The sequence below is a fragment of the Diceros bicornis genome, chromosome 34, assembly GCF_020826845.1.
Source record: "Diceros bicornis minor isolate mBicDic1 chromosome 34, mDicBic1.mat.cur, whole genome shotgun sequence".
Classification (NCBI taxonomy): Eukaryota; Metazoa; Chordata; class Mammalia; order Perissodactyla; family Rhinocerotidae; genus Diceros; species Diceros bicornis.
The window spans coordinates 21,168,498-21,183,877 of NC_080773.1; the positions used below are offsets into that span (position 1 = coordinate 21,168,498).

The following is a 15,380-nucleotide window of genomic DNA, read 5'->3' on the forward strand; positions in this document are numbered from 1 at the left end:
TGTATGCCTATTGACCCAACATAATGATTAATAGCCCTGTGTTTCAGTCTCAGGGGTTATGGCTTGGACAATAAATTATACAATGAGCCTACTTATAGACCTCAATGTATAGTAGGAGAGACAGAAATTCATCAAAGAATTACACAGGTAAGTTCATAATCGCAGTTGTGATAAGTACGAAGAAGGAGAGGAAATGGTGTGGGGAAAGAAAATAGTGGGATTTGTCCTAATCGGAGATATCAGAATGAGATGTCACTCTGAGAAGGTGACACTGAAGGAATAGTAAGTGATAATTAGGATGGGGTCAGTGAGGAGGATGAGCATTCCAGATTTGGGAACGTCAAGGAAAAAAAATCAAGATTCTGCATTGTGTTTTAAACTTGTCCTTGCTACAATCACCATTAGTCTGACATGTATCATTGTTGATATAACAAAGAAAACAGGTGTTTTTTTTCTAATTGCAAGAGAATCTGGGTTTTTTTTTAATACTGGCTGAATTAATTATAACAAGACCAAATAAAGGGAGTTAAAAATTCAACTTCCCAAAACATACAGGGAGTAAATCTAATTTCCTCCTACCAAAAAGGTACAAAAATACAGTCTCAGGATTAAAGGCAATATGACAATTACAGATTGAAGTTGCAGGAAATTCTCACAACGGCACGTCTCCATATTAGGCTGGCAAGATACATAATAAATAAAATTATAACAAGGGAAGACCTCACCACACCTGGCTAATGATTATATTCTTAGTATCATTGAGGAATCTGATGTGTAAATATCTCTATCTTTTTACAAAAGGCTAGCTGACTGTTTTGTAATCTTCAAGAGAAGGTACAAAGTTTCTGAATTTCTTTATGTACCTCTACTGAAAACCTTACAGAGTGTATCCAAAGTCCCCTGGGGTCACGGAAGTCAAAGCGTCTTCAAGGGCAGCAAGAGGGGCGGGGTGGCTGGGGACTCAGAAAGAGGGTCTCAGGAGTGAGCCAGGTGCGGCTGAGGTGGAGGCAGCCCGTGCTGGCGGCCATGGTGGGGAGCTTGGACTCATCCTAAGAGTCTTGAGAAGCCGTGGAAAATCATGACTCACGATGTAGGGTGAACTTCAGGAAAGACCTGATGAGATCTGAGCTTTGGTATCTCAGAGACCAGGATGCATGCTGAGAGGTCACTGAGGAGGTGGGAGCAACATCCAGGTGCGAGGAGATGGTGACTGGACCAGAGTGCAGAGAGCAGAAATAGAGAGGAGTGGTCTCAGTCATACGATGTTTAGATGGGAACAGCAACCTGACTTGGGGGTGGGTTGGATGTTCATTCAATCATTAAGTAAAGATTGAGCACCTGCTATGAGCTGGGCGTGGTTTTGGTGCCATTTTGGGGAGAGAGTGGGGTGGGTCAAGGATGGTGCTCAGATGTCTGGCTTCTGTAACTGGAAGATGATCATATCGTTCCCTGACACAGGGGTCCTGGAAGGGGGCGGATTTTGGAGGAGCAAAGCATGAGCCGTTTTGGAAATCTTGCGTTTGAGGGGCTTGTGGGAGATCAATTTGGAGATTTCAGGTTGACAGGTGGATACGCAGATCCAGAATTCAGCTGAGAGCTCCGGGATGGACAGAAAAATCTGGAAATCACTCACATTTCAGTGGTGGCTGAAGCCATGTTCTGGATAAGATCACCTCGCAGAAAAAGTGTAGCATAATGGTCAAGGAGGGAAGAATGATCTGAAAGGGAAAACAAAAAACCAGCCAGAAGAGCAGAAGGAAAATCAAGACAGTCTCATGAAACAGAACCTAAAGGAAGTGAGCATTTCGAGAAGAAGGAATTGATCACCTGCGTCAAACGCTGTCCAAATGCCCAACGTCATACAGCTAATAAGTGGCAGGGCTGCAATTTAAAACCATTTAGTAAATGGTTTTACTATTTAGTAACTATTTAGTAAATGGGGCTGGGACAAATGGTGAGCCATTTGGAGACAAAGTTAGACCCCTACCTCACACCAAAGCTATTATAAATTCCCGCAGAGGTAAAGGACTGAAAGTAAAACACAAGATAACATTTTTTTAATAGAAAAAGTTTTATAGTCATGTTGTGGAAAGACTTCTTAAGGCAAGACAGGAAACATAGAAACCATTAAAAAAATTTTAATGGACTAGAGGAAAACATTTGCAGCACATTTGACAGACATAGGGTTAATATCCGCCATATACAACAACCCACCAGGAAAATGATTAATAGATGAACAGACTGTTCATAGAAGAAGAGTGCAAACAGCCATAAATATGTAAAAAGACAATCACTGGTCTGATGTTCAAGGAAATACTAATAGAACAATAATGAGGGACCATTCCTAAGATTAGTAAAGCATTTTAAAACTGATCACATTGCTGGGGAAAAGAAATACTAACACTTTTCTGGAATAGTATTTGGCAATATCTACTAAAATTTAAAATCTAGCTCTGTTTCCTGATCTGGGTGCTGGATTCATGGTGTATTCACAGTGTTAAAATTCATAGAGCCCTGCACTCTATTAATTCTATTAACTACAAATTCTATTCTATTAACGATATAAAAAGTACATTTCTATGTTTCTATACGTCTGCTCTTCTTCTCATGCTTTAAAAAAGAACTTAGACACAAAATTTACATACCCAACACGTCGACAATCCCAGTTATGGAAATCTTTTTTTCATTTTGCAAATTGATAACAAAAAGGCAAACAACACAGTTTATTTTAAAAATAGGCAATGGAGATGAAGAAGACAAATCCAAATCGCAGCAAACTTAGAAAAATACTCAGTCTCCTGAGTGGTCATAAAAATGCCAATTAAAGTTACAAAGAGATGTCACTTTATATCCATCCATTTAAGAAGTGAGAACATCCACTTCGGGGGTGAGTGAAGCTCCAATACATTACTGGCGGAAGTGTCAATTGTTAACAGCCTTTTGGGGAAAACAATCTGGTACTATCTATTAAGTGTGTATGCTTTTTGACCTGAAAAGTCCACATTTATAATTTATAAATTCTCCACTGTGTAGAGCTGTATGTTCGATAATATTTTGTGCAGCATTGAGAGGGGGGACTGAAAACCTTCAAAAAAGAAAAGATTCTGTCAAAATGGTGAACCTATACCATGAAATATTACGCAACTATTATGAAGAATAAATAAGAATTCGATGTATTGACCTGGAGAGAGGCACATGAAATATTAGGTGACAAAAAGCAAACTAATGTGCATGCATTTCATTTTATTATTTTTAAAAAATATGCCTTTATGTATGATTATAGGAAGCAGAATATGGTTTAGAACTTCATCTCTGGAGCCAGGAAGCCTGTGGCTAAACCCCAACATCACCACCTTCTACCTGAATGTGGTAACTCCTCCAGGCCTCAGTTTCCTCTACTATGAAAGGAGATTAATAACATCCACCTCACAAACCTGTTGGGAGCACGTGACGAGATAATTCATGGAAAGGGCTTAGAGCTGCCTGGTGCACTATTCGACGACGTCATGAGTGTAAGCATGGTCTACCTGAGCATGGGGAATATGGTGGGAGAAACACCTCACACTGGTCTCACTGGGGACCTCAGGTGGGCGGAGCTGGAGGGACACAGGTGAGTAACATTCCTATCAATTCAACTACTTAACAGCTGGCATGTGTTACTTCTGTAATTTTTTAAATCCACTAAAGTAGAAGGAAAGGAGGAAGAACAGCCCAGGCAGTCGGCCCTGAACTCACCAGGCACTCTGGAAGGGAGTGGGAACGGGGGCCTAGGCAGGGCAGAGGCCCCAGGAAAGCCTTCTTCCCCAACAGCTGATCCCCAGCCACTGAGTGGCCCTGGGCAAATGGCTGCTCCTCTGTGGAGGTCAGGTTCCCTCCTGTGCACAGTGGAGCTGCCAGTGGCCCCATGTAAACACGTGGCTTACTACCAAGGACAGATGTGAGCTCCAGTCCCAGTGGTGCTTGTGGGGCCGTAGGAGCCAGACATCTAAGGGCTCCACCCTTGTCAACCCATTTAATCCCACGTCCACCCTAGGAGTTAGAGACTTTGCATTACCATCCCCCCTCATTTTGCAGTGGAGAAAACAGGTACAGAAAGAGTATGTCACCTGCCTGAGCTCAACACAAGAGTGTGGCCAGAAATAAATCTCAGGCAGCCTGGCTCTGATCTGGGCTCTGGAGGACCAGACTCTGCTATCTTCTGTGTCTCAGCAACGTGACATCCCCTCTCCAGGCCTCAGTCACCTCAACTGTGAGATGGGCTTCCAGTACTCCCCTCTTCAGTTTGCTGAAAGGGTTAAGGACATCGCATGTGGACCTGGGAGCAGTGTTTAAAAAGTGAGAGTCTAGTGACGTCAGCATCATGGCGGAGTGAGCTTTCCCGTGAATTCTTCCCCCACAAAATACAACAAAAGTAACAGCCACAGACAAACAACGGAATCCCAGACAGTCAAAAGCTGGAGCGGAGGGATCCACACTGCCGCACATCTGAGAGCGGAACGTGCTGGGCCCCCGGAGGAAGTGGGGAGAGGTAAGGAGAACTCCGCTCCCTCCCCATCAGATCAGCGATCCGGTCCGCGCGGCTCCCAGAGAGGGGGGAGGGGCGGCCCTCGGCGGGAAACTGCAGCTCTTCGGGCTCTCTCAGCCAGTGGGAAACTCCCGCACAGAGGGCTCAGAGGAGCCACAGGGCTACCATCAACATCTGAGCAACCCAGAGAGCGGATAAAGAGGGGCAAACGAGAAGCCTCCCACGTCAGGGACCCAGAGGGCAAAAGAGAGAGCTCCCCCCTCCCCACAACCCGGAGTCTGCAGCTCGACCAGATCTAGCGGTCCGAGGCAGACCTGAATAAATTGGACTGGACCCGTGGATCGCAGTGGGGAAAAGAAACAAAACAAAACAAAACAAAACTGCGGATCGCAGCAGAAAAACTGGGGCAGAGCGCAGGGGGCTTAGACTACACAGCCCTTTACCACCACACAGTGGCGGCAGGTGGAAAGTGCAACCAGAGACTTCCAGGATGAGGAAAACCAAAACCAACACAGGAACCACAATGCAAAAATATATGAAATCACCAGACCAGAAACAAAATGACAAGCAACCAGAAATCAACCCCGAAGACACAGAAATCCATAAACTAAATGACAGAGATTTCAAAATAGCTATCATAAAAACACTCAACAAAATACGAGACAACACAGACAAACAATTCAATGAGATTAGGAGTTTCTTCACAAAAGAGATTGAAATCATAAAGAAAAACCTATCAGGGCTGATGGAGATGAAGAACACAATGGAGGAGATAAAGGAGAATCTGGAATCTTTAAAGAACAGAGCTGACAATATGGAGGAAAGAATTAGTACTTTAGAGGATAGGAATACAGATATACTCCAGATGGAAGAAGAGAGAGAACTAAGACTAAAAAGAAATGAAGAAAGACTCCGAGAAATATCGGACTCTATTAGAAAATGTAACATAAGAATTATAGGTATTCCTGAGGGAGAGGAGAGGGAAAGAGGAACAGAGAGCCTATTCAAGGAAATAATAGCTGAAAATTTCCCAAACCTGGGGAAGGAGCAGGAAATACCAGTAAGCGAAGCCAACAGGACTCCTATATATATTAACAGACAAAGGCCTTCACCACGACACCTAGTGGTAAGGCTAGCCAGGGTCAACGACAAAGAAACAATATTAAGGGCAGCTAGACAAAAACAAAAAATAACGTACAAAGGAACTCCCATCAGGCTCTCAGCGGATTTCTCAACAGAAACTTTTCAGGCTAGAAGAGACTGGAATGATATATTCAAAATACTAAAAGACAAAAACTTTCAGCCAAGAATACTCTATCCAGCAAAAATATCCTTCAAATATGATGGAGAAATAGTAACTCTCCCAGATAAACAAAAGCTAAGGGAGTTCATGGCCACGAGACCGCCACTACAAGAAATACTCAAGAAGGCCCTCAGGCCCGAAAACAAGAAGAGAAAGGGAACACAAAGCTTGGAGTAAGGAGAAAAGTAGGCAGACAAAATCAGAGAAATAGTAGATCTTTACCGGAATAGGTTAGCAACCACTTAAATACTAAACTCAAAGATCAAAGGAAGAAATTCACCAAAAATAAATTTAACCTCATCACTGTAAACACACAGCCACAACACAAGATAGAATAAGGTATAACAAGAGCAACTTAGAAGGGGAAGAGGAAAGTGACTGAATTGACTTAGTATAAGGAAATAGGAGGCTATCAGATAATGGACTATCTCATACAGAAGATTTTTTGCCCAAACCTCAAGGTAACCACTAAACAAATAATCAAATTAAAACCACATATGATAAACAAAGAGAAAACTAGAAGAATCATAAGACAGAACAACCAAACTGAATTGGCAGTCCAAAACAAATGGGACAAGAAACAAAGGAAATGCAAAAGAACCAGAAAATAAGTGACAAAACAGCAACATTCAACCCTCATATTTCAATAATTACCCTAAATGTAAATGGATTGAACTCTCCAATCAAAAGATACAGAGTGGCAGGATGGATTAAAAAGCAAGACCCAACAATATGCTGCCTTCAGGAAACACATCTTAGCACTAAAGACAAGCACAGGCTCAGAGTGAAAGGATGGAAGACAATACTCCAAGCTAATGGCAAACAAAAGAAAGCAGGTGTTGCCATACTCATATCAGACAAAGTAGACTTCAAGATAAAACAGGTTAAGAAAGACAAAGAAGGGAAATATATAATGATAAAAGGGACACTCCATCAAGAAGACATATCACTTATAAATATATATGCACCCAACATAGGAGCACCAATGTACATAAAACAACTATTAACAAACCTAAAAGGAGAAATCAACAACAACACAATAATAGTAGGGGATCTTAACACCCCACTTACAGCAATGGATAGATCATCCAGACAAAAAGTTAATAAAGAAATATTAGACTTAAATGAAAAACTGGACGAGATGGACCTAGTAGACATATACAGAGCACTCCACCCAAAAACAGCTGACTACACATTCTTCTCAAGCGCGCATGGAACATTCTCTAGGATAGACCATATGTTGGGAAACAAAGCAAGCCTCAATAAATTTAAGAGGATTGAAATCATAACAAGCATCTTTTCAGACCATAAGGCTATGAAACTGGAAATGAACCAGGAAAAAAAAACTGGGAAAGTGACAAAAATGTGGAGATTAAACAACATGCTACTGAACAACCAATGGATCATTGATGAAATTAAAGGAGAAATCAAAAACTATCTGGAAACAAACGAAAATGATAACATGCCATATCAAACCATATGGGATGCAGCAAAAGCGGTCCTGAGAGGGAAACTCATAGCGATACAAGCCCACCTTAACAAACAAGAAAAAGCCCTAATAGGCAACCTTAAATTACACCTAACAGAACTAGAAAAAGAAGAACAAACAAAGCCCAAAGCCAGCAGAAGGAGAGAAATAATAAAAATCAGAGCAGAAATAAATGATATTGAGACCAAAAAAACAGTAGAAAGGATTAATGAAACAAAGAGTTGGTTCTTCGAGAAGATAAACAAAATAGACAAACCCTTAGCCAGGCTAACTAAGAAAAAAAGAGAAAAGGCTCAAGTAAATAAAATTAGAAATGAAAGAGGAGAAATTACAACGGATACCATGGAAATACAGAGGATTATAAGAGAATACTATGAGAAATTATATGCCAACAAATCGGACAATCTAGAAGAAATGGATAAATTCTTAGACTTATACAACCTCCCAAAATTGAACCAAGAAGAAATGGAGAATCTGAATAGACCAATCACAAGTAAAGAGATTGAAATAGTAATCAAAAACCTCCCAAAAAATAAAAGTCCAGGACCAGATGGCTTCTCCAGTGAATTTTACCAAACATTCAAAGAAGATTTAATACCCATCCTCCTCAAACTATTCCAAAAAATAGAGGAAGATGGAACACTTCCTGAATCATTCTACGAGGCCAACATCACCCTGATACCGAAACCAGACAAAGACAATACAAAGAAAGAAAATTACAGGCCAATATCGCTGATGAACATTGATGCAAAAATCCTCAACAAAATATTGGCAAACCGAATACAACAATATATTAAAAAGATCATACACCATGATCAAGTGGGATTTATACCAGAGACGCAGGGATGGTTCAACATCCGCAAATCAATCAACGTGATACATCACATCAACAAAACAAAGAATAAAAACCACATGATCATCTCAATAGACGCAGAGAAGGCATTTGACAAGATACAACATCCATTTATGATAAAAACTCTCAATAAATTGGGAATAGAAGGAAAGTACCTCAACATAATAAAGGCCATATATGACAAACCCACAGCTAACATCATACTCAATGGGGAAAGACTGAAAGCCATTCCTCTGAGAACAGGAACGAGGCAGGGCTGCCCACTCTCACCACTCCTGTTCAACATAGTACTGGAGGTTTTGGCCAGAGCAATTAGGCAAGAAAAAGGAATAAAAGGAATCCAAATAGGTAACGAAGAAGTGAAACTCTCACTATTTGCAGATGACATGATTGTATATATAGAAAACCCTAAAGAATCTGTTGGAAAACTGTTAGAAACAATCAACAACTACAGCAAAGTTGCAGGGTACAAAATCAATCTACAAAAATCAGTTGCATTTCTATATGCTAATAATAAACTAACAGAAAGAGAGCTCAAAAAGATAATACCATTTACAATTGCATCAAAAAGAATAAAATACCTAGGAATAAATCTTACCAAGGAGGTGAAGGACCTATACAATGAGAACTACAAGACATTATTGAGGGAAATCAACGATGACATAAAGAAATGGAAAGATATCCCATGCACGTGGATTGGAAGAATAAACATAGTTAAAATGTCTATATTACCTAAAGCAATCTACAGATTCAATGCAATCCCAATCAGAATCCCAATGACATTCTTCACAGAAATAGAAAAAAGAATACTAAAATTTATATGGGGCAACAAAAGACCCCGAATAGCTAAAGAAATCCTAAAGAAAAAGAACAAAGCAGGAGGCATCACAATTCCTGACTTCAAAACATACTACAAAGCAATAGTAATCAAAACAGCATGGTACTGGTACAAAAACAGACACACAGATCAATGGAACAGAATTGAAAGCCCAGAAATAAAACCACACATATACGGACAGCTAATTTTCGACAAAGGTGCTAAGGACATGCAATGGAGAAAGGAAAGTCTCTTCAATAAATGGTGTTGGGAAAACTGGACATCCACATGCAAAAGAATGAAAGTGGACCATGTGCTATCGCCATACACAAAAATTAACTCAAAATGGATCAAAGACCTGAAGGTGAGACCTGAAACTATAAAACTCATAGAAGAAAATATAGGCAACACACTATTTGACATTGGGTTTAAAGGAATCTTTTCGGATGACATGCCTACCCAGACTAGGGAAACTAAAGAAAAAATAAACAAGTGGGACTTTATCAGACTAAAGAGCTTTTATAAGACAAATGAAATCAGAATCAAGATGAACAAACAACCAACCAGCTGGGAGAGAATATTTGCAAAACATACATCTGACAAGGGGTTGATCTCCATAATATATAAAGAACTCACACAATTGAACAACAAAAAAACAAACAACCCAATCAAAAAATGGGCAGAGGAAATGAACAGACACTTCTCCAAGGAAGATATACAGATGGCCAATAGGCACATGAAAAGATGCTCAACATCACTAATCATCAGGGAAATGCAAATCAAAACAACACTAAGATACCACCTCACGCCCGTTAGAATGGCTATAATCACCAAGACAAAAAACAACAAATGTTGGAGAGGATGTGGAGAAACAGGAACCCTCATACACAGCTGGTGGGAATGCAAATTGGTGCAGCCTCTATGGAAAACGGTATGGAGATTCCTCAAAGAATTAAAAATAGAGATGCCCTATGATCCAGCCATCCCACTACTGGGAATCTATCCAACGCACCTGAAATCAACAATCCAAAGAGGCTTATGCACCCCTATGTTCATTGCAGCATTATTCACCATAGCCAAGAAGTGGAAGCAACCTAAGTGTCCCTCGACTGACGATTGGATTAAGAAAATGTGGTATATATATACAATGGAATACTACTCAGCCATAAAAAAAGACAAAATCGTCCCATTTGCAACAACATGGATGGGCCTGGAGCGTATTATGTTAAGTGAAATAAGCCAGAAAGAGAAAGACAAACACTGTATGATCTCACTCATATGTGGAATATAAACCAACACATGGACAGAGAAAACTGGACTGTGGTTACCCGGGAAGTGGGGGTGGGGGGTGGGGGGTGGGCACAAGGGGTGAAGGGAGTCATATATGGGGTGAAGGACAAACAAAAATGTACAACCCAAAATCTCACAATGTTAGAAACCATTAAAATATCAATAAAAATGTAAAAAAAAAAAAAAAAAAAAAAAGTGAGAGTCTTTGTTACCTGCATTCCTCTGGGAGGAGGGAGATGAGGCCCCGGGCGCTTCTCTGGTGTTAAGTTCCTGTCGAGTTGCCCAACGCTGCACTGAGAGACAAAGCGGGGCAGGGATCCAGGCCCTGGGTCTTCCAGGAACCACAGGGTGAAGCGCCCAGGGGCCTGTGTGCCCTTCTGCATCCCTCTGGCTTAGTCAGGGGCTCCCCCACCCACCTCACCCGGATCCACCACACCGCATCCTGTTGCAGCCCTGCCAGGGAAGGAAGCAGAGTCCGGGATCTCTGTAAGCTGCCCGGGACCTCCTGCCTTCATGAAGCAAGGCCGTCACAGCCGCTCCGCCCCAGCATATAAAGGCGGCCCAGCCAGCCACGAGCTCCTAGACGTCCCTGTGCCCCATGCCCGCCATGTCCCGCCCCTGCACGCTGCTCGCCTGGACCCTCCTCACCCTCCTCGGGCTCGGAGCGGCTCAAGAAGACTTGACCTCATGCGGCCCCATCGTGCCACGGAGAGAGTGGGGGGCCCTGGCATCCACGTGCGAACGGCGCCTGAACCTGCCCGCGCGCTACGTGGTGGTGTCACACACGGCGGGCAGCCCCTGCGACACCCCCGCCTCGTGCGAGAGGCAGGTCCAGAACGTGCAGAGTTACCACGTGCGGAACCTGGGCTGGTGCGACGTGGGCTACAAGTGAGTGCGGAGGGGGCACAGGTGGAGCCGGGGCTGGAGGAGGGAAAGGTGCGCAGGCCTGGGGGACAGTGGGACCCGGTTCTGAGCCGCCTGGCTGACACCCTGGGCATCTCGGTATCTCCAAGGTCACCACGGAGGGCTGGGCATGTGCTGGCAGCACAAAGATGTCAGGACGAGGGGAGAGGGCTGACATCCAAGCTCTGCGCCCCAGGGGGAAGGGACAGACTTTGCCAACACGCGCCACGGTGTCCTCAACCCTGGGGTCCCCTCAGAAAGTCTGTGCTTTGTTAGGAGGCAGACACAGGCTGGTGAAGCTCAGGGCGGAGCTCCTGTCCCAGCTCTGCTCACGGTGGCCGAGACCCGGGGCAGGTCACTCACCCTCTCAGCTTCAGTCTCTTCTTCCTCCTCTGCACAGTCAACGGGATGGTGCCCACTTGGTCACTAACCAGCCAATACAGGCCAGGCTCTTAGGACACTGCCTGGCACGTAGTCAGAGCCCCAAAATGCAGGGACTATGGCCATTAGGCACCTGCTCTGTGTCTGGCCGTGTGCCGGATGCTGGGATGGGGACACAGCCTTGAACTGACGGGAGTAGCCCAGGAGGATTTAAAGACCAGCAGGGAGAAACAAGCAAAGCCACCCAGATGAATTCACACGGTGACAGAAGTGACAATAAAAAGGAAGAGTGGCTGAGGTGGCTCTGGGACGGGGGAGCTGAGGGAAGAGTGAGTGAGCTGGGGGAAGAGCGGGGTAAAGGCTCTGAGGCCGAGTGAGCGGGTCACCCTGAGCGACAGAGGTCGGGGTGGCTGGAGGTGGCCGGGAGGAATGAGGAAATGAGGAGGAGGGGACGGAGGGCACAGGGCCTGTGGGCCCCGGTGAGGACGGTGGCTCTGCTATGAGGAGGATGGGAGCCACGGGAGGGAGAGGAGCCTGCTTAGTGTAAGGAGCTCCCTGTGGATGCTGTGGGGAGGACAGACTCGAGGGGGCGAGGGCAGAAACAGGGACAGGGACACTCAGATCTGCCTCTGGGGCCCACGCCCACCAGAGCCCTGCCCATGGTAACAGGCTGGGCTCCAGCACACGGGTTTCCACAGGGAGAGAGGGTTTGAACCCCACAGGTTCTCAGACCTCGGGAAGCACCAGCATCGCCTTCCTGGAGATGCAGGTCCCCAGGTCCCTCCCTTAGAGACTGCTTCAGTGGGGTTGAGGGAGGCCGGGGAATCTGAGGAACTCACTGAGAGAAATCTAGACACCTCCAAGGGTGTCCCCAGCTCTTTAGGCTAAAGATCTTACAATTCAAAGGCTCCAACTTGCAGATTTTGTTTCCAAGAGGCGGGCGCTCCATCTAAGAGTTTCCATGAAGTCAGAAGACCAGATCCTGGTCCACAGCCTCTGGCCTGAATCCTCCTACAGGAGAGAAGTCAACTTCTCAGATTTTAGGATTCAGAGTGTGATTCAAACGTTCTGAATCCCCCTTCCTTGTCACGGCGCCTTATCTCTCTGAGCCTCAGTTTCTTCCCCGGTACAATGGGCTCCTGACTGTACCCCCCTGGTGGTGGCTGAGGTTTCAGTCAGATGCCTCCATGTGACAAATGCACAGGGAGCACCACTTGCCTTCCAGGGGCTGGGCCTGCAGCCGGGCCATAACCACCCAGTCCTGGGGCCGGCACCACTATAGTATTTCTAGTCTCTTCAGAGCCAGATTCTGAGCTTCTCGCTTCCACAGTGGCAGATTCAGGACCCAAGGTTGGAAAGTTCCAACATTATGTGCGTCATTGGTGAGCTGTGAGCCAGAGGGCTGAGGAGGCAGACACTGCAGCTCCAGAAGCTGATCCCCTGGTTAATTCAATGTGCCAAGTCAGACTCGCTCCATCAAGACGTGTTGGATGAGGGAGTGTGAAGGATCTGCTGCCGGGATTGGAAACCTCAGAGGCAGATGTTGGGGCTCCAGGGTCTGGTCTGGTTGTGGTGCCAGCCCTTGAGTCCCCATCCTGTCACTCAGGGTACCCAGCACAGAGCAGGAAGCAGGAAGCAGGCTGGGGTGAGGGCAGAGGAGCTTCTTGGTGGAGAGTCTGAGAGGCAGGGATCCCCGGGGCATGACCTTGGGTGAATCACCTCTCTTTCTAAGTCTCTGCTTCCTCAACTTAAAGCAGAGATGATAGCAGTACTCCCTCAGAGGACTGCATGTGAGACCCATCAAATCAAGAGTGGGACAAATCCTCCAGGGAGGCAGGAGAGAGCAAGAAATCAGACCATGTGGGTGGGAGTCACAGGGACCTGGGTGAAAATCCTGGCTCTGCCTCTGACCCACTGTGTGACCCTGGGCAGGTGTCTGCTCCTCTCTGATCATCTACGGAATGGAGGCAGTAGTGACTCACAGGGTTGCTGTGAAGAGGGAAAAAGGTGCATGTAGAGCTGTGCTTGGCACATGGCAGGGGCCCCTGTCATTGCTATTATTGTGGAAGATCAGGGAAGAAGAGGGAGGGTGTTGGGAGGATTGTGTGTGAGTGGCAGGAACAGGGGCAGGGTGAGTGGAGGAAGAAGAGAGGTCCTCCCCCAGGAAGCCCTCCCTCACTCATCAAACCCCCACCCCCACAGCTTCCTGATTGGAGAAGACGGGCTTGTGTATGAGGGCCGGGGCTGGAACACCCACGGCGCCCACTCAGGTCCCACCTGGAACCCCATCTCCATCGGCATCAGCTTCATGGGTAACTACATGGGTAAGTGAGTGTCCAGCTGTCGGGACAGGGGCGACATGGGGCCTGGGGGACTGCAGGGTGTGGTGTGTGGTGATTCAGAGGCTCTGCCACCTACAAGCTCTGTGACCTCGGCAGTGACTCTGCTTTTCTGAGCCTTATTTCCTCCTTTGGACAATGACCATTTTCAACCACACGGTTCTGGTGAGGACTAGTTCTTCGGTATCAAGTTCTTAGGCGAGTCCATGGCACCTATGAATTGCTGGATAAATGGCAGTGGGTAGGAACAGGAGGGCTGGGGGCAGGTGAAGGGGAATCAGTGAGAATCTTGACAGCCGACATTGGCTGAAAGGAACTCATGTTATCATCCCACAGACCTGTGGGCAAGTGCCATGAGTCTCTCCTTTCACAGTGAGGAAACTGAGGCACAGAGAGGTGGAGTCACTGCCAGGGAGTGGCAGAGCCGGTTCTGGGCCCCAGCAGGCCAGCTGGGAGGGCACCATGGGAACCCCTGCCCCACACGACCTCTGCCCTCCAGGGCGCCCCAGCCTCACTCCTGCCTCTGCCTCCCCCAGAGCGCGTGCCTCCGCAACGAGCCCTCAGGGCAGCCCAGAGTCTGCTGGCCTGTGGCGTGGCCCGGGGAGCCCTGAGGCGTGACTATGAGGTCAAAGGACACCGGGATGTGCAACAGACGCTCTCTCCAGGCGACCAGCTCTACAGAATCATCCAGACTTGGCCACACTACAGGGACTGAGGCCCTGGGTATCTCACCCACCCAGTGGGAAACCCCACTGCCTCCCCTCCAATAAAGGTGCACTCACTGTGACCCTGTGTCCTGCCAGCAACCTCCCCTCCCTACCCGCCTCCCACAAGACCCCAACCTCCCAGAAAGGAACATGCTGGAGGGACGAACCGGCCCCACCCCCCACGCAGAATCCCGGGTGACGGGGGACGGAGGGGCAGTCTCCCTCTCCGGGGTGACGCATGCGTGTCCAGGCAGTTCATGTACTCCTGCAAGGCCTTCAGGCGGGTGTCTGTTTCGACCATGTTGGCCGCCTTGTGGCCAGAGCTGTACTCTGTGGGAGCAGGGCGGGTGTGGGGGGGCTGGGGGGGGGGGCTGGAGCTGCGGGAGCTCAGGGACCCAACCAGCTGCGCTGGGTGCCATCCCAGCCAGCTCTGGGGCAGGTGGGGATATGATGAGTCCCAGGCTCACCTTTGATGAGGACCCAGCCCCCTGAACTGGCAGGCGTCTCTGATGGCAGCCGCGTTCCACGGGAGCAGACTTCTGCTGCTGGGGGAGGCAGGAAGGGGGTCAGGCACCCTCTCTCTATTCCTGCCCCCTAAATCCTACCGGAAATTCTGAACCTAAGGACCCCAGAAAAAACAAAGGCTGACACCTAAGGGGCACTTATTCTATGCAAAGTGTCCTCCTTGGGTCTCCAGCAGAACCCTCTGAGGCGACTACTGTAACCATCCCCACTTAACTGATAAAGAAACCGAGGTCCAGAGAGGCTAAGTA

General features: G+C 46.6%; 1 protein-coding gene across 1 annotated transcript; it reads left to right on the forward strand.

Annotated features, from left to right (window-relative positions):
* The first annotated feature begins 10,821 nt into the window (after positions 1–10,821).
* On the forward strand, positions 10,822–14,745 carry LOC131397048 (peptidoglycan recognition protein 1-like). The gene is made up of 3 exons (XM_058529667.1): positions 10,822–11,165; positions 13,764–13,885; positions 14,437–14,745. Exons 1-3 carry the CDS (start codon positions 10,876–10,878, stop codon positions 14,613–14,615), a joined length of 591 nt encoding a protein of 196 aa, XP_058385650.1. The 5' UTR covers positions 10,822–10,875; the 3' UTR covers positions 14,616–14,745.
* The last annotated feature ends 635 nt before the right edge of the window (positions 14,746–15,380 follow it).